The following is a 21,588-nucleotide window of genomic DNA, read 5'->3' on the forward strand; positions in this document are numbered from 1 at the left end:
GCAAGCCCTTGAGCGAGCCGTCGGCCCGGCCGCCGCCTCCGACCCAGCCCCGGCTGCCCGGCTGGAGGCGAGTAAGAGGAAGAGGTGTCAGCTCTGCCCACCCAAGAAGGACGCCAAGACACACACCGCGTGCTGCAGGTGTAAGAAATACATCTGCAAAGGCTGTTCACACCCATACTGTCACACTTGTGCCCACTGGGCCTTTAGCCAAGACGGGACAGGGTGACCCGGGGGGGACACTGTGTGCTAGGCATAATAGGAGGACAACGGGAGGGTTAATAAATAGTTAGCTGCATAAACACGCACACCACACAACAGGAAGTTTTTGTTGTTGTGAGGCCTAGTCTTGGCTGAAGTACAGCGAGCTACTCGCTGTAGCTGCTATGCCTCTCCCTCTCCAGCTCGCTCCATCTCCAGGATTTACATAGGCTGATTTCCGTGGGAAGCGCGAAAGCAGCGGAGCCTCCATGGCAGACTTTCAGGAACGGAGGAAACTACAGAAACGACCCATCGAAAAGTATTAACGTCACAGTTTTCTCGCGTTTTCCAACTCGGACACACTACTTGCACTCTAACTGCCGGATTTATCGTCTCCTTCAGATTGTTTAACTCAGGAAACCGTGTGTTTTCTGGGGCTGTGGCGATGGCCGGTGGCGGCGGGGTGTCGCCGCTGGGGCTAGCACCTCCGTTGTGGTATCACCGGGACCTGAGTCGCGCTGCTGCCGAGGAGCTGCTGGCCCGCGCGGGACGCGACGGGAGTTTCCTGGTTCGGGACAGCGAAAGTGTTAACGGGGCGTACGCTTTGTGTGTGCTGTAAGTAGCCAGATTTACTGTTCTCTTCGTAAAAGTGTGGCTTTACTTTTCAGGATAGACTGGCTAGATGGTTTCTAAACTTCTGAGCTGTCTGGCTTTCATTTGTCCTATGGTTGGAAGGGACACGTCGTGGCAACTAATCAAATATCTAGAAGCCAGTCAGTAGGGTACAGGAAATATTCTATCCGTCTGTGGCTACAGTGTAACAGCCAATATCAATAGATTGTGTTCTTAAGACATGCTATGACATTGTAACTTGCTAACTAGTTATTTAACTAGCTAGGACTGTCAGGAAAAGTTAGTTTCTTAACTTCGCCTGTCAACTCATCATCACAACATCTCGGTTTAAGTTTTCTACAGCCAACAGTAGGCCTATTTTAACCGCAATCCCTTCTATGTAGCCTACATCCAATCATACCCAGCCCATGTCTGTCAGTCTGCACGTAGGTATTTAGACTGTAACTGTACCCCCCGAACCAGAGGGGTCTTACACACACACACACACACACTGTCAGTGTGACACAGTGGCTGCTTAGAAGTCTCTATCGGCTAGTGTTGACATCCCAGCATCGAGCCATCAGTACAGTCAAGATATTTCTCTGCTGATGGTTAGGGTGGACTTAAAAGGGTGGAAACTGTGCTCAGGGAAGGGAGGAAAAGGGTTGTATTGAACGAGGGCCCGTGTCCTGTCCTCTCTGAGAGTGGGTTGGATGGGCAGCCATTGTTGCTACTTCTGTGCAATAACATGAGCATCACCAATCCACTCCATGTTACATCATGGTCTACCTGGTCAGGTCACCAGGTCAGGTAAAACAACACAGACATCACATATGTCATGTCACATGCACTGGTGGCCATCATGTCATCACCTCACACATTTACAGCTCTCTCATGCCTCTTGCTCGTGTGACACACACTTCCCTTTTCACACACTTCCCTTTTCTATCAGACAGACAGATGAGACATCAGTATGCTTCAGGAGCATTTTCTGAAAATCGTGCTAGCTGATATTCAGAGCACTGATAAATAGTGGTGGTTGCTGGTTGACAGATATCAGAGAGCGAGAGAGAGAGATAGAGGGGAGAGAGAGAGTGAGAAAGGGAGGGGAGAGAGAGAGTGAGAAAGGGAGGGGAGAGAGAGAGTGGAGAGAGAGGGGAGAGGGGAGAGAGAGAGGGGGGAGGGGAGAGGAGAGAGAGAGAAAAAGAGAGAGGGGGGAGGGGAGAGGAGAGAAAGAAAGAGAGAGAGAGAGGGGAGGAGAGAGAGAGGAACAGCCGTGTCATCTGTCTGTGCAACCTACTGCCACAGATGAGAGATGAGGAACTGTGAATGTGTTGTTGAAGTAAACATGGCTGGAGTAAAGGGATGAGAGTGCAGAAACAAAGTGGTGGTTTACAGAGCTACAAGAGGAGAAACAGATGTTGTCTAAAAGCTGTCTGTTGGTTGTCTGGGGGTTGTCTGGAGCCTATGGAGTTTCTACTTCTTCTGCTGGTCTGACCTCAACCTCTGCCCACTCCAGATTACACATTTCACTGTGTGTCTGTGTCTGTGAGGGAATTTGGGTGTTTCCTCCCGACCATGTGTGTGTTACAGAGAGATGGGGGAGATATTCCTCAGAGCACTAGGCCTACTTAGCACGTTTAAACACGCAGACCCACAAGGATTCAGAGTGTTACGCACTGTTTGTGTGTGGAGCTAGGGTTTACTAGCAAACATTCCTCACTAAAACACCTGGTGTGTGTGTGTGTGGGGGGGGGGGGCTACTTTGGAGAGAAAAAAAGGGTACAAGCATAAGAGAGAGAGAGGGTGAGGTGGGTATTTTGCCATCATCTGTTGGTGTTGGTGCAAGAGAGGGCTGGAGGGAAACGGAGAGCGGGCTGGAGGGAAACGGAGAGCGGGCTGGAGGGAAACGGAGAGCGGGCTGGAGGGAAACGGAGAGCGGGCTGGAGGGAAACAGAGAGCGGGCTGGAGGCATAGTGCACTAAATACAGCACTGTGTTTACTGTAAACACACACATAGGGGGTGAAGCCTACTGTTTCCCACTCTTCTGCCATATCTCTCTCGCTCTCCATATCACTCTCTCCATATATCTCTATCCATATCTTTCTCTCCATATCGCACTCCCTCTCAATTCAATGGGCTTTATTGGCATGGGAAACATATGTTTATATTGCCAAAGCAGGTGAAATAGACAATAAACAAAAGGGAAATAAACAGTAAACATCTCTTTCTGTCTCTATCTTTGTATTCCTGGTATAGTTGAGTGTTCCTACAGCAACAATGGTATTTACCCCACAGCAGGGTTCTACAGCAGCCAATACCTTCTGAGATCAGAGCAGGAAGAGATCCCTAATGAACTCCTCTCCCCACACACAACACACACACACACACACACACACACACAACACACAACACACACACACACACACACACACACACACACACACACACACACACACGAGGATTGTGTGTGTTTCAAACATCTCAGCTTGTTTTGGAGTGTGAGTTCCTCTCCTCCATACCCGTGTGACCACAAGACGCAGCCTGGAAGTGAATCTAAATGAAACTGCTAAAAACCGAACAGTAGACCCAGCGCTGTAGCTCCACCTTACTGCTGTGTGTCTTGTTCTGGCCTATGTTAGATCAGATCAACTGTTATTGGTCACATGCGCCGAATACAATAGTTGTAGACTTTACAGTGAAATGCTTATTTATGAGCCCGTTCCCAACAATGCAGAGTTAAAAAAGTAGGAAAAATATTTACTAAATAAAAAGGAAATAGTAACACAATAAAAACAATAATGAGTCAATGTGCAGGGGTACACCAGTACTGAGTCAATGTGCAGGGGTACACCAGTACTGAGTCAATGTGCAGGGGTACACCAGTACTGAGTCAATGTGCAGGGGTACACCAGTACTGAGTCAATGTGCAGGGGTACACCAGTACTGAGTCAATGTGCAGGGGTACACCAGTACTGAGTCAATGTGCAGGGGTACACCAGTACTGAGTCAATGTGCAGGGGTACACCAGTACTGAGTCAATGTGCAGGGGTACACCAGTACTGAGTCAATGTGCAGGGGTACACCAGTACTGAGTCAATGTGCAGGGGTACACCAGTACTGAGTCAATGTGCAGGGGTACACCAGTACTGAGTCAATGTGCAGGGGTACACCAGTACTGAGTCAATGTGCAGGGGTACACCAGTACTGAGTCAATGTGCAGGGGTACACCAGTACTGAGTCAATGTGCAGGGGTACACCAGTACTGAGTCAATGTGCAGGGGTACACCAGTACTGAGTCAATGTGCAGGGGTACACCAGTACTGAGTCAATGTGCAGGGGTACACCAGTACTGAGTCAATGTGCAGGGGTACACCAGTACTGAGTCAATGTGCAGGGGTACACCAGTACTGAGTCAATGTGCAGGGGTACACCAGTACTGAGTCAATGTGCAGGGGTACCAGGTAATATAGGTAATAACTAGACTATATACAAGGAGTACCAGTACTGAGTCAATGTGCAGGGGTACCAAGTAATATAGGTAATAACTAGACTATATGTAGGAATTACCAGTACTGAGTCAATGTGCAGGGGTACCAGGTAATATAGGTAATAACTAGACTATATACAAGGAGTACCAGTACTGAGTCAATGTGCAGGGGTACCAAGTAATATAGGTAATAACTAGACTATATGTAGGAATTACCAGTACTGAGTCAATGTGCAGGGGTACCATGTAATATAGGTAATAACTAGACTATATGTAGGAATTACCAGTACTGAGTCAATGTGCAGGGGTACCAGGTAATATAGGTAATAACTAGACTATATACAAGAAGTACCAGTACTGAGTCAAAGTGCAGGGGTACCAAGTAATTGAGGTAATAACTAGACTATATGCAGGAAGTACCAGTACTGAGTCAATGTGCAGGGGTACCAAATAGTTGAGGTAATTGAGCTAATACAGTATGTACATGCAGGTAGGGGTAAAAGTGACTAGGCAATCAGGATAGATAATAAACAGAGTAGCTGCAGCGTATGTGAAGACTGTCTGTGTGTGTGTGGCATTAATATGCATGTGTGTGTGAGTGTGTGGGGTAGAGTCTAGTGAGTGTGTGGGGTAGAGTCTAGTGAGTGTGTGGGGTAGAGTCTAGTGAGTGTGTGGGGTAGAGTCTAGTGAGTGTGTGGGGTAGAGTCTAGTGAGTGTGTGGGGTAGAGTCTAGTGAGTGTGTGGGGTAGAGTCTAGTGAGTGTGTGGGGTAGAGTCTAGTGAGTGTGTGGGGTAGAGTCTAGTGAGTGTGTGGGGTAGAGTCTAGTGAGTGTGCGGGTAGAGTCTAGTGAGTGTGCGGGTAGAGTCTAGTGAGTGTGCGGGTCTAGTGAGTGTGCGGGTAGAGTCTAGTGAGTGTGCATAGAGCAGGTGCAAGAGAGTCAGTGCAAAACAATTAAGATAAATAAATAATAAAGGGGGCAATGCTAGTAGCCCGAGTAGCCATTTTGATTAGCTGTTCAGTAGTCTTATGGCTTAGGGGTAGAAGCTGTTCAGTAGTCTAATGGCTTAGGGGTAGAAGCTGTTCAGTAGTCTTATGGCTTAGGGGTAGAAGCTATTCAGCAGTCTTATGGCTTCGGGGTAGAAGCTGTTCAGCAGTCTTATGGCTTCGGGGTAGAAGCTGTTCAGCAGTCTAATGGCTTAGGGGTAGAAGCTGTTCAGCAGTCTAATGGCTTAGGGGTAGAAGCTGTTCAGCAGTCTAATGGTTTAGGGGTAGAAGCTGTTCAGCAGTCTTATGGCTTAGGGGTAGAAGCTGTTCAGTAGTCTGATGGCTTAGGGGTAGAAGCTGTTCAGCAGTCTAATGGCTTAGGGGTAGAAGCTGTTCAGCAGTCTAATGGCTTAGGGGTAGAAGCTGTTCAGCATTCTGATGGTTTAGGGGTAGAAGCTGTTCAGCAGTCTAATGGCTTAGGGGTAGAAGCTGTTCAGCAGTCTGATGGTTTAGGGGTAGAAGCTGTTCAGTAGTCTTATGGCTTCGGGGTAGAAGCTGTTCAGCAGTCTGATGGCTTAGGGGTAGAAGCTGTTCAGCAGTCTAATGGCTTAGGGGTAGAAGCTGTTCAGCAGTCTAATGGCTTAGGGATAGAAGCTGTTCAGCAGTCTGATGGTTTAGGGGTAGAAGCTGTTCAGCAGTCTGATGGCTTAGGGGTAGAAGCTGTTCAGCAGTCTTATGGCTTAGGGGTAGAAGCTGTTCAGCAGTCTTATGGCTTAGGGGTAGAAGCTGTTCAGCAGTCTTATGGTTTAGGGGTAGAAGCTGTTCAGCAGTCTGATGGCTTAGGGGTAGAAGCTGTTCAGCAGTCTTATGGCTTGGGGGTAGAAGCTGTTCAGCAGTCTTATGGCTTGGGGGTAGAAGCTGTTCAGCAGTCTTATGGCTTGGGGGTAGAAGCTGTTCAGCAGTCTTATGGCTTCGGGGTAGAAGCTGTTCAGCAGTCTTATGGCTTCGGGGTAGAAGCTGTTCAGCAGTCTTATGGCTTCGGGGTAGAAGCTGTTCAGCAGTCTTATGGCTTCGGGGTAGAAGCTGTTCAGCAGTCTTATGGCTTCGGGGTAGAAGATGTTCAGCAGTCTTATGGCTTCGGGTAGAAGCTGTTCAGCAGTCTTATGGCTTGGGGGTAGAAGCTGTTCAGCAGTCTTATGGCTTAGGGGTAGAAGCTGTTCAGGTGTCTTTTGGTCCCAGACTTGACGGTCCTGCACTGCTACGCGTGCTGTAGCAGAGAGAACAGTCTAGGACTTGGGTGGCTGGATTCTTTGACAATTTTTAGGGCCTTCCTCAGAGCACTAGGCCTACCTAGCACGTTTAAACACGCAGGTAGGCCCACAAGGATTCAGTGTTACGCACTGTTTGTGTATATGGAGCTAGGGTTTACTAGCAAACATTCCTCACTTAAAACACCTAGTGTGTGTGGGGGGGGGGGGGGGGGGGGCTACTTTGGAGAGAAATAAAGGGTACAAGCATAAGAGAGAGAGAGGGTGAGGTGGGTATTTTGCCATCATCTGTTGGTGTTGGTGCAAGAGAGGGCTGGAGGGAAACAGAGAGAGGGCTGGAGGGAAACAGAGAGCGGGCTGGAGGGAAACAGAGAGAGGGCTGGAGGTTAAACAGAGAGAGGGCTGGAGGTTAAACAGAGAGAGGGCTGGAGGTTAAACAGAGAGAGGGCTGGAGGTTAAACAGAGAGAGGGCTGGAGGAAAAACAGAGAGAGTGCTGGAGGTTAAACAGAGAGAGTGCTGGAGGTTAAACAGAGAGAGGGCTGGAGGGAAACAGAGAGAGAGAGAGGGTGAGGTGGGTATTTTGCCATCATCTGTTGGTGTTGGTGCAAGAGAGGGCTGGAGGGAAACAGAGAGCGGGCTGGAGGGAAACAGAGAGCGGGCTGGAGGTTAAACAGAGAGAGGGCTGGAGGTTAAACAGAGAGAGGGCTGGAGGTTAAACAGAGAGAGGGCTGGAGGTTAAACAGAGAGAGGGCTGGAGGTTAAACAGAGAGAGGGCTGGAGGTTAAACAGAGAGAGGGCTGGAGGTTAAACAGAGAGAGGGCTGGAGGTTAAACAGAGAGAGGGCTGGAGGAAAAACAGAGAGAGTGCTGGAGGTTAAACAGAGAGAGTGCTGGAGGTTAAACAGAGAGAGTGCTGGAGGTTAAACAGAGAGAGGGCTGGAGGTTAAACAGAGAGAGGGCTGGAGGGAAACAGAGAGAGGGCTGGAGGGAAACAGAGAGAGGGCTGGAGGGAAACAGAGAGAGGGCTGGAGGGAAACAGAGAGAGGGCTGGAGGGAAACAGAGAGAGGGCTGGAGGGAAACAGAGAGAGGGCTGGAGGAAAATGGAGCACTGTTTACCTTAAGCACACAGGGGGTGAAGTGTACTCTTTACCTCTAAGCTCTCCGCCCACTAACTCCCACCATATCTCTCTCTCTCTCAATTCAAAGCTTTATTGGCATGGGGAACGTGTTTACATTGCCAAAGCAAGTGGAATAAACAAAATGAAAATGAACAATCTGAAATTAACAGTGAACATTACAATCACAAGTTTTGTCTGTTATATCATTGGCTATGTAGAGTGTTTTAACAATGTGCAAATAGTTGACGTATGAAAGGGAAAATATATAAACAGATAAATATGGGTGTCAGAAGGTGAGTGTAGCTGGTGCATGAAGTCAGGCGCAGGACAGCAGAATGAGTGAGCAACGTACTTTACTCAACAAGGCACAAGGTAACAATTACACTTGACCAAAACAAGATGGTAAAGATAACGCAGGGGTGAACACAGCACCCGTCAAAAAACCAGCCATCAAAATAAACCTAACTGAACATGAATAATCCCGCACAGCACCATGGGGGAAACAGAGGGTTTAAATACAGGAACAAATCATTGTGAAATGGAAAACAGGTGTGTGAAAACAAAGACAAAACAAAAGGAAAAAGAAAAGTGGATCGGCGATGGCTAGTAGACCGGCAACGCCGCCCGAACAAGGAGAGGCATCGACTTCGGTGGAAGTCGTGACAATGGGTTATATTTACAATGGTGTTTGTTCTCCACTGGTTGCCCTTTTCTCTCCTCTCTCCTCTCTCCTCTCAATTCAAAGGGGCTTTATTGGCATGGGGAACATGTTTACAAAGCAGTTGAAATAAACAATAAACAAAACAACAGCAAATCAACAAAGAAAATTAAACAAAACCAAGACAACAACAACCAGAACAGTATAGTCCTAATTCGACTCTGCATGCATTGTTTGGGGTTTTGAGTTGTACACAAAGTATATTTTCAAGTTCCTTGGGGTCCACATCACCAATGAACTATCATGGTCCAAACACACCAAGACAGTCGTGAAGAGGGTACAACACCTTGTCCCCTTCAGGAGTCCCCAGATCCTCAATACAGCTGCACCATCGAGAGCATCCTGACCGGTTGCATCACCGCCTGGTATGGCAACTGCTCGGCATCTGACCGTAAGGCACTATAGAGGAAGGTGCGTACAGCCCAGTACATCACTGAGGCCAAGCTTCCTGCCATCCAGGACCTATATATTAGGAGGTGTCAGAGGAAAGCTCAAAAAATGGTCTAAGACTCCAGTCACCCAAGTCATAGACTGTTCTCTCTGCTACCGCACGGCAAGCGGTACCGGAGCACCAAGTCTAGGACCAAAAGGCTCCTTAACAGCTTCTACCACCAAGCCATAAGACTGCTGAACAATTAATCAACTGGCCACCCAGACTATTTACACCCCATTTGTTTTTACACTGCTTCTACTTCCTGTTTATTATCTATGTATAGTCACTTTACCCCTACCTACATATTACTTTGACTAACCTGCACATTGACTTGGTACCGGTACCCCCTGTAAATAGCCTAGTTATTGTTATTTTATTGTGTTACTTTTTATTATTTTTTACTTTAGTTTATTTGGTAAATATTTTCTTAACTCTTTCTTGCACTGCATTGTTGGTTAAGGGCTTGTAAGTAAGAATTTCACAGTAAGGTCTACACCTGTTGTATTCGGCACGTGACAAATAAAGTTTGATTTGATATTTTCAGAATTTGCATGCCAAATCTCGATTGGGTGTTTGTCCCATTTTGGGAATTATTGGTTGGTGAATGGACCCCAGACCTCACAACCATAAGGTGCATGTAAACTTTCCAAACGCCTGAATGTACCACGTTCACCTGTACAAACAATAGTATGCAAGTCTAAACACTATGGGACCACACAGCCGTCATACTGCTCAGGAAGGAGACGCGTTCTGTCTCCTAGGGATGAACGTACTTTGGTGCGAAAAGTGCAAATCAATCCCAGAACAACAGCAAAGGACCTTGTGAAGATGCTGGAGGAAACAGGTACAAAAGTATCTATATCCACAGTAAAACGAGTCCTATATCGACATAACCTGAAAGGCCGCTCAGCAAGAAGATGCCACTGCTCCAAAACCACCATTAAAAAAAACACTACGATTTGCAACTGCACATGGGGACAAAGATCGTACTTTTTGTAAAATGTCCTCTGCTCTGATGAAACAAAAAAAGAACTGTTTGGCCATAAGGACCATCGTTATGTTTGGAGGAAAAAGGGGTCGCTTGCAAGCCGAAGAACACCATCCCAACCGTGAAGCACGGGGGTGGCAGCATCATGTTGTGGGGTGCTTTGCTGCAGGAGGGACTGGTGCACTTCACAAAATAGATGGCATCATGAGGAAGCTAAATTATGTGGATATATTGAAGCAACATCTCAATACATCAGTCAGGAAGTTAAAGCTTGGTCACAAATGGGTCTTCCAAATGGACAATGACCCCAAGCATACTTCCAAAGTTGTGGCAAAATGGCTTAAGGACAACAAAGTCAAGGTATTGGAGTGGCCATCACAAAGACCTGACCTCAATCTTATAGAACATTTGTGGGCAGAACTGAAAAAGCTGTGCGAGCAAGGAGGCCTACAAACCTGACTCAGTTACACCAGCTCTGTCAGGAGGAATGGGCCAAAATTCACCCAACTTATTGTGGGAAGCTTGTGGAAGGCTACCTGAAACGTTAGACCCAAGTTAAACAATTTAAAGGCAATGCTACCAAATACTAATTGAGTGTATGTAAACTTCTGACCCACTGGGAATGTGATGAAAGAAATACAAGCTGAAATAAATTATTTTCTCTACTACTTTTCTGACATTTCAAGTTCTTAAAATAAAGTGGTGATCTTAACTGACCTAAGCCAGGGAGTTTTTACTAGGATTAAATGTCAGGAATTGTGAAAAACTGAGTTTAAATGTATTTGGCTAAGGTGCATGTAAACTTCAGACTTCAACTGTACCACCTCAGTCCCCGGCTTCATCAATAAGTGCATCGACGACGAAGTCCCCACAGTGACCGTACATATCCCATCCGGAAGCCATGGATTACAGGCAATATCCGCACCGAGTTAAAGGCTAGAGCTGCCGCTTTCAAAGAGCGGGTTACTAATCCGGACGCTTATAAGAAATCCCGCTATGCCCTCAGACGAACCATCAAACAGGCAATGCATCAACATAGGACTAAGATTGAATCCTACTACACCGGCTTTGACGCTCGTCGGATGTGGCAGGGCTTGCAAACTATTACGGACTACAAAGGGAAACCCAGCCGCGAGCTGCCCGGTGATGCGAGCCTACCAGATGGGCTAAATGCCTTTACTGGAGCATACATGAGAGCACCAGCTGTTCCGGAACGACTGTGTCATCACGCTCTCCGTAGCCGATGTGAGCAAGACCTTTAAACAGGTCAATATTCACAAGGCCGTGGGACGTGGACCAGGACGTGTACCAAGACGTGTACTCAGAGCATGCGCAGACCAACTGCCAAGTGTCTTTACTGACATTTTCAACATCTCCCTGACCTAGTCTGTAATACCTACATGTTTCAAGCAGACCACCATAGTCCCTGTGCCCAAGGAAGTGAAGGTAACCTGCCTAAATGATTACCACCCCATAGCACTCACATCGGTAGCCATGAAGTGCTTTGAAAGGCTAGTCATGGCTCACATCATCGCCATCATCCCGGAAATCCCTAAACCCTGTTCATTAACTACAGCACAGCGTTCAACACCATAATGCCCTCAAAGCTCATCACAAAGCTAAGAACCCTGGGACTAAACACCTCCCTCTGTAACTGGATCCTGAACTTCCTGACGGGCCGCCCCCAGGTGGTGAGGGTAGGTAACAACACATCCGCCACGCTGATCCTCAACACGGGGGCCCCTCAGGGGTGCTTGCTCAATCCCTTCATGTACTCCCTGTTCACTCATGACTACATAGCTAGGCACGACTCCAACAACATCATTAAGTTTACTGATGACACAACAGTGGTAGGCTTGATCACCGACAACGATGAGACAGCCTATAGGGAGGAGGTCAGAGACCTGGCCGTGTGGTGTCAGGACAACAACCTCTCCCTTAACGTGATCAAGACAACGGATATGATTGTGGACTACAGGAAAAGGAGGACCGAGCATGCCCCCATTCTCATCGACGGGCTGTAGTGGAGCAGGTTGAGAGCTTCAAGTTCCTTGGTGTCCACATCAACAACAAACTATCATGGTCCAAACACACCAAGACAGTCGTGCTACGGGTCTGTAGTCATTTAGGCAGGTTTCCTTTGTGTTCTTGGGCACAGGGAGTATGGTGGTCTGCTTGAAACATGTTGTTATTACAGACTCAAATCAGGGACATGTTGAAAATGTCAGTGAAGACACCTGCCAGTTGGTCAGCACATGCCCGGAGCTCACGTCCTGGTAATCCGTCTGGCCCCGCAGCCTTGTGTATGTTGACCTGTTTAAAGGTCTTACTCACGTCGGCTACGGAGAGCGTGATCACACAGTTGTCCGGAACAGTTGATGCTCTCATGCATGCCTCAGTGTTGCTTGCCTCGAAGCGAGCATAGAAGTGATTTAGCTCGTCTGGTATGCTCGTGTCTGTGCTTCCCTTTGTGGTCTGTAATAGTTTGCAAGCCCTGCCACATAAGACGAGCGTCAGAGCTGGTGTAGTATGATTCAATCTTAGCCCTGTAGTGACGCTTTGCCTCTTTGATGGTTCGTCGCAGGGCATAGCAGGATTTCTGGTAAGCTTCCAGGTTAGAGCGGCAGCTCTGCTCTTTAGCTCAGTGCGAATGTTGCCTGTAATCCATGGCTTCTGGTTGGGGTATGTACGTACAGTCACTGTGGGGACGACGTCCTCGATGCACTTATTGATAAAGCCAGTGACTGATGTGGTGTACTCCTCAATGCCATCGGAAGAATCCCGGAACATGTTCCAGTCTGTGATAGCAAAACAGTCCTGTAGTTTAGCATCTGCTTCATCTGACCACTTTTTTATAGACCGAGTCACTGGTGCTTCCTACTTTAATTTTTGCTTGGAATCAGGAGGATAGAGTTGTGGTCGGATTTACCAAATGGAGGGCGAGAGAGCTTTGTACGTGTCACTGTGTGTGGAGTACAGGTGATCTAGATTTTTTCCCCCTCTGGTTGCACATTTAACATGTTGATAAACATTTGGTAGAGCTGATTTAAGTTTCCCTGCATTAAAGTCTCCGGCCACTAGGAGCGCCGCCTCTGGGTGAGTGGTTTCCTGTTTGCTTATTTCCTTATACAGCTGACTGAGTGTGGTCTTAGTGCCAGCATCTGTCTGTGGTGGTAAATAAACAGCCACAAAAAGTATAGCTGAAACTCTCTAGGCAAGTAGTGTGGCCTGCAATTTATCACAATATACTCTTCTTCAAGCGAGCAAAATCTAGAGACTTCCTCAGATTTTGTGCACCAGCTGTTGTTTACAAATATGCACAGACCGTCTCCCTCGTCTTACCGGAGTGTGCTGTTCTATCTTGCCGGTGCAGCGTATTTCCCGCTAGCTGAATATCCATGTCGTCATTCAGCCACGGTTCCGTGAAACATAGGATATTACAGTTTTTAATGTCCCGTTGGTAGGATATTCGTGATCGTACCTCGCCTAATTTATTGTCCAATGATTGCATGTTGGCGAGTAATATTGACGGTAACGGCAGCTTTCCCACTCGCCTTCTGCGGGTCCTCACAAGGCATCCCGTTCTGTGTCCCCTGTACCTGCGTTTCTTCCTCTTGCAAATAATGGGGATGTTGGCCTTGTCAGGTGTTTGGAGAATGTCCTGTGCGTCTTGCTTGTTGAAGAAAAAATCTTTGTCTAATCCGAGGTGAGTGATCGCTGTCCTGATATCCAGAAGCTCTTTTTTGCCATAAGATATGGTTGCAGAAACATTATGTCCAAAATAAGTTACAAATCATGAGGAAAAAAACACGTAATAGCACAATTGGTTGGGTGCCTGTAAAACTGCTTCCATTTCTTCCAGTGCCGTTTGCGACATTCAGTAATGAGACTGATGAGGTAATAATAATACATTAATACAAGACGGTACTCGATAAGATATGAAAATATCTGAAGAGTTATATTCGGGAATTGAAAGTCTATAAACAACATATTCCTGTGGTGCCCCGACTTCCTAGTTAATTAAAGTTACATGATTAGTTTAATCGCGTAATTAAATTTCACATAGAGATTTGATAAGATACAGTCTTCACATTTAATGATAGTCAACAACACAACAGGAGGGACGTTGAGGTGGGCCCTCAGTCTGCTGCTCTCTCCCTCCACTAAACTGACATTCAGATGCAGGCCCCTATAGCCTACCTCAAATATCTGAAGAGAACAACAATGCATTGCAGGGCAACTCCACCAAAGCCAATATGAGGTGATAATGTTTTGGCCCTATAGCCTACTGCACAAACCTCATTACTACAGTATTCTTTTTAATAGGTAATAGGTCATAGGCTTAAGTTTTGTCAAAAAAACATTTTTACCTTAGATCTCGGCATACATTTTGAATCAAAGTGATCCCTACTCAAAAAAGGTGGGTGACCACTGTCATTGAGTAAGAGGCGAAGCGAGAAACCTCTCGCTACAATCTGTCCAAAATATACAGAATGCATTTCTATGGGCTTATTTTGGACCTAAGCTTCCCGCCTTTGGGAGAACAACTCTCATTGTTAGGGCGGAGACATGAGCATCTCATCATTATAAACAGATCCTTGGTGTAAATGGGAAGGTGCACGTTGGTGGCAGAACAAGAACGGGTTCTTATAGAACTGGAGCAACAAAAGCCTCCATTTACATGTTGCTTTTCAGTGCATTTCGCACTACTTTTGGATTATAATTGGATTTTAAGTCTCGTATGAATGTCCTGCTTAATATAATGTTTGTGTCATCATCGCAGATCAACTGCATTATACTTAAAAAACAACTTCAACCAGTAAAATTGGTCTTTGGCCAGCTTTTGCTACAGCCTATATCAATGAGCGTTAGCATTCTAGCTAACAACCGCTGCATCCAAAATAGTTATTTTGAAAAGATCACAACCAAATATAATCTTAGCGACTGTTCAAGCAAGAATCAAAACATAATTGTAAGGGTATGAGAACCAAAAAAGTGATTTTATTTAAAAGTAATAACTTAAATCTAGGCTATGTTGAATATCTTTCTTACTGCCGTCAAGAGTCGCGCGCATCTGTGCATGACGTCAGTGTGTCGTGTACTGGAAAGGGGTCTATAGTTCTGAGCAGAGCATGCAGAGCATCTAATACATGCCTCTTAGGTCGCAGGATGGGGCTTGGGTGTGTGTAGGAGTAGGGGTTGTGCCTGTTGCTCTGCTCAGGGCCTAGGCCTGACCTGGTGGAACATACAGTATATGGGTTGTGGCCTTGGTTGGTTTGGGAGGGTTGTGCTGTGCTCTGGATGTGGGTCCTCTAGGTGCAGGTCCGTGAGGGGGCCTCGCAGGTCTGGGAGGGTGTCTCGCTTGTCTGGGTGGGGCATCCATTGCTCTGTTGATCCTGTATGAGGTGCTGGGTCTGCGGTTGAGGGAAATGTCTTTCTGGGCCCTTGCAAAAGTAGGGACTGCTGCTTTGTAGTGTTGGACCATGTCATAAAGGCTGTTCAAGTCCAGGATCGAGTGGTCAGTCAGGTAAATATTTGGTTTTGAGGCACAGTCACGGGAAATGCTTGCGTTTAGCCGCTGTATAGTAGCAGGATGAACGTCTTTTCGTGGTAGCAGGGTGGAGATAACCACTCATGCGTTGAGGAAAGCGGTAGAAGCTTTTTCTATCACTCCCTTGAGTGCTGTGGCCACCCTTTCCTGTTGTGTTCTCAGGTCGTTTGTGCCTGTGTATTATTATGTGGCTGGTGAACATAGTTTGTCCTCAGATAGAGTTTAGCCACTGTGTCTGGGGGGGGCGGTGACTCTCCTCTTGGGGTTGCTTGTCTGTGGGGGTGTGGACCGACTCACTTGGGGTGGGGGAGTTCTCACGGAGAGAGATCTTCTCCTGCTGTGCTCTCTTTAATTCTGTAAAAGTCCTTTTGGAAGTTATTGAAGTTTCCAAACCACCACTGTTCCAACCTTGTACAAATTGACAGAGGCTGTCTGATTCTCAGGGTCCTTGTTTTACAGTATTCTGGGTGTCCACCCTCCGCCAATAGGTTGGATGGTATTTTCAGGTTTCGTGAGCTGTGCATGTTCGGCTGGTTATTGATTTGCTATTAAGTTTGCTGGATAGTCCTTGGTGGTAGGAATCCTTCCAGGTAAAACATCCAGGTTGTAGGTTTGGAGTTTTGATTTAAAGTGAAGGTTATGTTGTAGAGGGAAGTATCCTTCATGGGTCCTTGTGAAAAAAAATCCACTTTATCTAAATCTATCTTTTTTGCAGGAAAGTTCTCTTCAATATGCTTTATTGGAATGAAGGACAAGGTCAATGTTGCCCAAGCGAAGTGATATGATACACATAAAACAGTTACTATAGTAAGTAGAGGTCGACCGATTAATCGGAATGGCTGATTAATTAGGGCCGATTTCAAGTTTTCATAACAACCGAAATCGGTATTTCTGGACACCAATTTGGCTGTTTTTTTTTATTTATTTTTTACACCTTTATTTAACTAGGTAAGTCAGTTAAGAACACATTCTTATTTTCAATGACGGCCTAGGAACGGTGGGTTAACTGCCTTGTTCAGGGGCAGAACGACAGATTTTTACCTTGTCAGCTCGGGGATTCAATCTTGCAACCTTACGGTTAACTAGTCCAACGCTCTAACCACCTGCCTCACGAGGAGCCTGCCTGTTACGCAAATGCAGTAAGAAGCCAAGGTAAGTTGCTAGCTAGCATTAAACTTATCTTATAAAAAACAATCAATCATAATCACTAGTTATAACTACACATGGTTGATGATATTACTAGTTTATCTAGCGTGTCCTGCGTTGCATATAATCGATGCGGTGCGCATTCGCGAAAAAGGACTGTCATTGATCCAACGTGTACCTAACCATAAACATCAATGCCTTTCTTAAAATCAATAGACAGAAGTATATATTTTTAAACCTGCATATTTAGCTAAAAGAAATCCAGGTTAGCAGGCAATATTAACCAGGTGAAATTGTGTCACTTCTCTTGCGTTCATTGCACGCAGAGTCAGGGTATATGCAACACTTTGGGCCGCCTGGCTCATTGCGAACTAATTTGCCAGAATTTTACGTAATTATGACATAACATTGAAGGTTGTGCAATGTAACAGGAATATTTAGACTTATGGATGCCATCCGTTAGATAAAATACGGAACGGTTCCGTATTTCACTGAAAGAATAAACGTTTTGTTTTCGAAATGATAGTTTCCGGATTCTACCATATTAATGACCTAAGGCTCGTATTTCTGTGTGTTATTATGTTATAATTAAGTCTATGATTTGATAGAGCAGTCTGACTGAGCGATGGTAGGCACCAGCAGGCTCGTAAGCATTCATTCAAACAGCACTATCGTGCGTTCTGCCAGCAGCTCTTCGCAATGCTTCAAGCCTATCAACTCCCGAGATTAGGCTGGTGTAACCGATGTGAAATGGCTAGCTAGTTAGCGGGGTGAGCGCTAATAGCGTTTCAAACGTCACTCGCTCAGAGACTTGGAGTAGTTGTTCCCCTTGCTCTGCATGGGTAATGCTGCTTCGAGAGTGGCTGTTGTCGATGTGTTCCTGGTTCGAGCCCAGGTAGTGGCGAGGAGAGGGATGGAAGCTATACTGTTACACTGGCAATACTAAAGTGCCTATAAGAACATCCAATAGTTAAAGGTATATGAAATACAAATCGTATAGAGAGAAATAGTCCTATAATTCCTATAATCACTACAACCTAAAACTTCTTACCTGGGAATATTGAAGACTCATGTTAAAAGGAACAACCAGCTTTCATATGTTCTCATGATCTGAGCAAGGAACTTAAACGTTAGCTCTCTTACATGGCACATATTGCACTTTTACTTTCTTCTCCAACACTTTGTTTGTAACGGGTGTCGTCGGAAGGATAAGGCGCAGCGTTCTTTGAGTTCCACATAATTTATTAACGAAGTTAAACTTTAGAAAAGACAAAACAATAAAGAATACACCGACCGAACAGCTTCATTGTGCAAACTACCTGCACACAAACAAAGAACAAGAATCCATACAGAGGAGGGAAAAGGGCTGCCTGAGTATGATCCCCAATCAGAGACAACGATAGACAGCTGCCTCTGATTGGGAACCCCACTCGGCCAGAAACAAAGAAATAAAGAACATAGAATGCCCACCCAAATCACACCCTGACCAAACCAAAATAGAGACATAAAAAGGCTCTCTAAGGTTAGGGCGTGACATTGGTTTTGCATAATGTAAACCAAATTGAACATGTTTCATTATTTATTTAGGGCTAAATTGATTTTATTGATTTATTATATTAAGTTAAAATAAGTGTTCATTTAGTATTGTTGTAATTGTCATTATTACAAATAAATTTAAAAAATCGTCCGATTAATCGGTACCGGCTTTTTTTGGTCCTCCAATAATCGGTAGTGGTATCGGCGTTGAAAAATCATAATCGGTCGACCTCTAATAGTAAGAATAGTAGATATAATACTAATGAAAATAAATATATACCGTACCAGTCAAAAGTTTGGACACCTACTCATTTCAAGGGTTTAATTTTTAATTTTATTTGTAGATCTCATCTTGCATTTTGACTCAGAAAGTGATCTTGATTTTCTCTGTTACCACACGGCAAGCGGTACCGATGCACCAAGTCTGGAACCAACACCGATGCACCAAGTCTGGAACCAACACCGATGCACCAAGTCTGGAACCAACACCGATGCACCAAGTCTGGAACCAACAGGACTCTGAACAACTTTTATCCCCAAGCCTTAAGAGTACTAAATAGTTAGTCCGGTTAGCTATTTAACTATCTGCATTGGCCCTCTTTTGACTCATCAAATACTCTGCTGCTACTGTTTATTATCAATCATGTTGCCTAGTCACTTTACCCCTACCTTTATCTACATATCTACCTCAATTACCTGGTACCTCTGCACATCGTCTCGGCCCTGTCAATATAGCCAAGTTATTGTATTTATTCCTTGTGTTGTTATGTTTTTATTATTTCTCTATTTTTCTCTGCATTGTTGGGAAGTAAGCATTTTACTGTTGGTCTACACCTGTTGTTTACAAAGCGTGTGTGTGTGAGACGGAGAGAGACAGACAGACAGACAGACAGACAGACAGACAGACAGACAGACAGACAGACAGACAGACAGACAGCCCGCCCGCCCGCCCACCCCTGGCCCAGATCTCAGCATGAAACTGTGTGTGTCAGGAGACGGGATGGGACCACAGCACACACACACCGTATGCAAAAGGAGTGGCAAACTTGGCTGTTTTGCATAGGCAGCACAATGAGAAGTCGGAAGTTTACATACACCTTAGCCAAATACATTTAAACTCAGTTTTTCACAATTCCTGACATTTAATCCTAGTAAAAACTCCCTGTCTTAGGTCAGTTAGGATCACCACTTTATTTTAAGAATGTGAAATGTCAGAATAATAGTAGAGAAAATTATTTTTCAGCTTGTATTTCTTTCATCACATTCCCAGTGGGTCAGAAGTTTACATACACTCAATTAGTATTTGGTAGCATTGCCTTTAAATTGTTTAACTTGGGTCAATGTTTCTGGGTAGCCTTCCACAAGCTTCCCACAATAAGTTGGGTGAATTTTGGCCCATTCCTCCTGACAGAGCTGGTGTAACTGAGTCAGGTTTGTAGGCCTCCTTGCTCGCACACGCTTTTTCAGTTCTGCCCACAAATTGTCTATGGAATTGAGATCAGGGCTTTGTGATGGCCACTCCAGTACCTTGACTTTGTTGTCCTTAAGCCATTTTGCCACAACTGTGGAAGTATGCTTGGGGTCATTGTCCATTTGGAAGACCCATTTGCGACCAAGCTTTAACTTCCTGACAGATGTTGCCACCCCCGTGCTTCATGGTTGGGATGGTGTTCTTCGGCTTGCAAGCCTCCCCCTTTTTCCTCCAAACATAACGATGGTCATTATGGCCAAACAGTTCTATTTTTGTTTCATCAGACCAGAGGACATTTCTCGAAAAAGTATGATCTTTGTCCCCATGTGCAGTTGCAAACCGTAGTCTGGCTTTTTTATGGCGGTTTTGGAGCAGTGGCTTCTTCCTTGCTGAGAGGCCTTTCGGGTTATGTCGATATAGGACTCATTTTACTGTGGATATAGATACTTTTGTACCTGTTTCCTCCAGCATCTTCACAAGGTCCTTTGCTGTTGTTCTGGGATTGATTTGCACTTTTCGCACCAAAGTACGTTCATCTCTAGGAGACAGAACGCGTCTCCTTCTTGAGTGGTATGACAGCTGCGTGGTCCCATGGTGTTTACACTTGCGTAGTATTGTTTGTACAGATGAACGTGGTACCTTCAGGCATTTGCAAATTGCTCCCAAGGATTTTTCTTCTGATGTCTTGGCTGATTTATTTTGATTTTCCCATGATGTCAAGGAAAAAAGCACTGAGTTTGAAGGTAGGCCTTGAAATACATCCACAGGTACACCTCTAATTGACCCAAATGATGTCAATTAGCCCATCAGAAGCTTCTAAAGCCATGACATAATTTTCTGGAATTTTCCAAGCTGTTTAAAGGCACAGTCAACTTAGTGTATGTAAACTTCTGACCCACTGGAATTGAGATACAGTGAAATAATCTGTAAACAATTGTTGGAAAAATTACTTGTGTCATGCACAAAGTAGATGTCCTAACCGACTTGACAAAACTATAGTTTGTTAACAAGAAATGTGTGGAGTGGTTGAAAAACGAGGTTTAATGACTCCAACCTAAGTGTATGTAAACTTCCAACTTCAACTGTATGTTTTCTACCTTTCCTTGCCGTTGTGTTTAGCGGTGAGAGAGAGGTGAGTCTGAGTTCTAGCAGCACTAATGCCATGTTCACTGTGTTTGACAGACAGCAACAGGTTGAAACTCCCTCCAAATCTCCCGTCACACACACACACACTTTGCAGGGAATATGTAATTCCTGTGGTATCCATGAAAGTACTAATGCCATTTTCTCCGTCCTCCCTCCTTCTCTTCCCTTCCCTCTAACTGCTCTCTCTCTTCTCTCCCTCCCTCCCTCCCTCCCTCTATACTTCCCTCTCTTTCTCCCCTCTCTCTCCCCCTCTCCCTCCCTCTCTTCTCTCTCTAGTTTCCAGAAGCATGTCCACACCTATAGGGTTCTACCAGATGAAGAGGGATTCTTGGCAGTCCAGGTACCACTATTCACCGCCCTCCATACATACATGCACACATCAGTGGGTGTTTTTCTATGCATACCTAGCACTATGGATGTAACTGATAGTATGTACATCTATATCTGTGGAAGGCAGGCACTGTATATGTGTGTTTGTGTTTTGTAAGTTCACATGTATTTTTACTAGTGTGTGTGTATGGTACTTGTATGTGTGTCTGGATCAGTAGCAACTTGCAGGCTCTGGTGCTTGTGTTGGCTCTGTGCACACACACACACACACACAACACACAACACACACACACACACACACACAGGTCTCTTTGTGCTCTGTGTCCAGCAGCTGGGGGAGTCACCAATCCCCCCCCTCCCCTTGCAACATACATACACACTCAAATACTGTAAAACCTAACCCTAAATACACCTCACTAATCCCCCTTCCACTACCCTCCTCCTCTTCTGGTCCCATGCCTGGAATCCACACTGATGGCTTTCACAAATCATTTGATTTACCCAGTGCTTCAGTGAAATTAAACGTCACTCAAACGGAGTGAATGTGGCTGCCAGGTTCCCCACCCGTTCACAGCTGAGGGCCTCTTGGTATTATAG

The 21,588-nt window shown here is 45.5% G+C and overlaps 1 protein-coding gene across 2 annotated transcripts in view; it reads left to right on the forward strand.

The window, feature by feature from the left end:
• Positions 1-356: 356 nt before the first annotated feature.
• The window catches only part of inppl1a (inositol polyphosphate phosphatase-like 1a), a 64,408-nt gene continuing 43,176 nt past the window's right edge, over positions 357-21,588 (forward strand). For both annotated transcript variants that reach the window (XR_005477646.1, XM_039002709.1), the window contains exons 1-2: positions 357-813; positions 20,938-21,001. Coding sequence is in view for 1 of the 2 variants with exons in the window: in XM_039002709.1 (XP_038858637.1) it covers positions 644-813; positions 20,938-21,001 (234 nt within the window). In the remaining variant the exon portion in view is untranslated. The remainder of the gene's footprint in view (positions 814-20,937; positions 21,002-21,588) is intronic.

The sequence above is a fragment of the Salvelinus namaycush genome, chromosome 10, assembly GCF_016432855.1.
Source record: "Salvelinus namaycush isolate Seneca chromosome 10, SaNama_1.0, whole genome shotgun sequence".
Taxonomy (NCBI): Eukaryota; Metazoa; Chordata; class Actinopteri; order Salmoniformes; family Salmonidae; genus Salvelinus; species Salvelinus namaycush.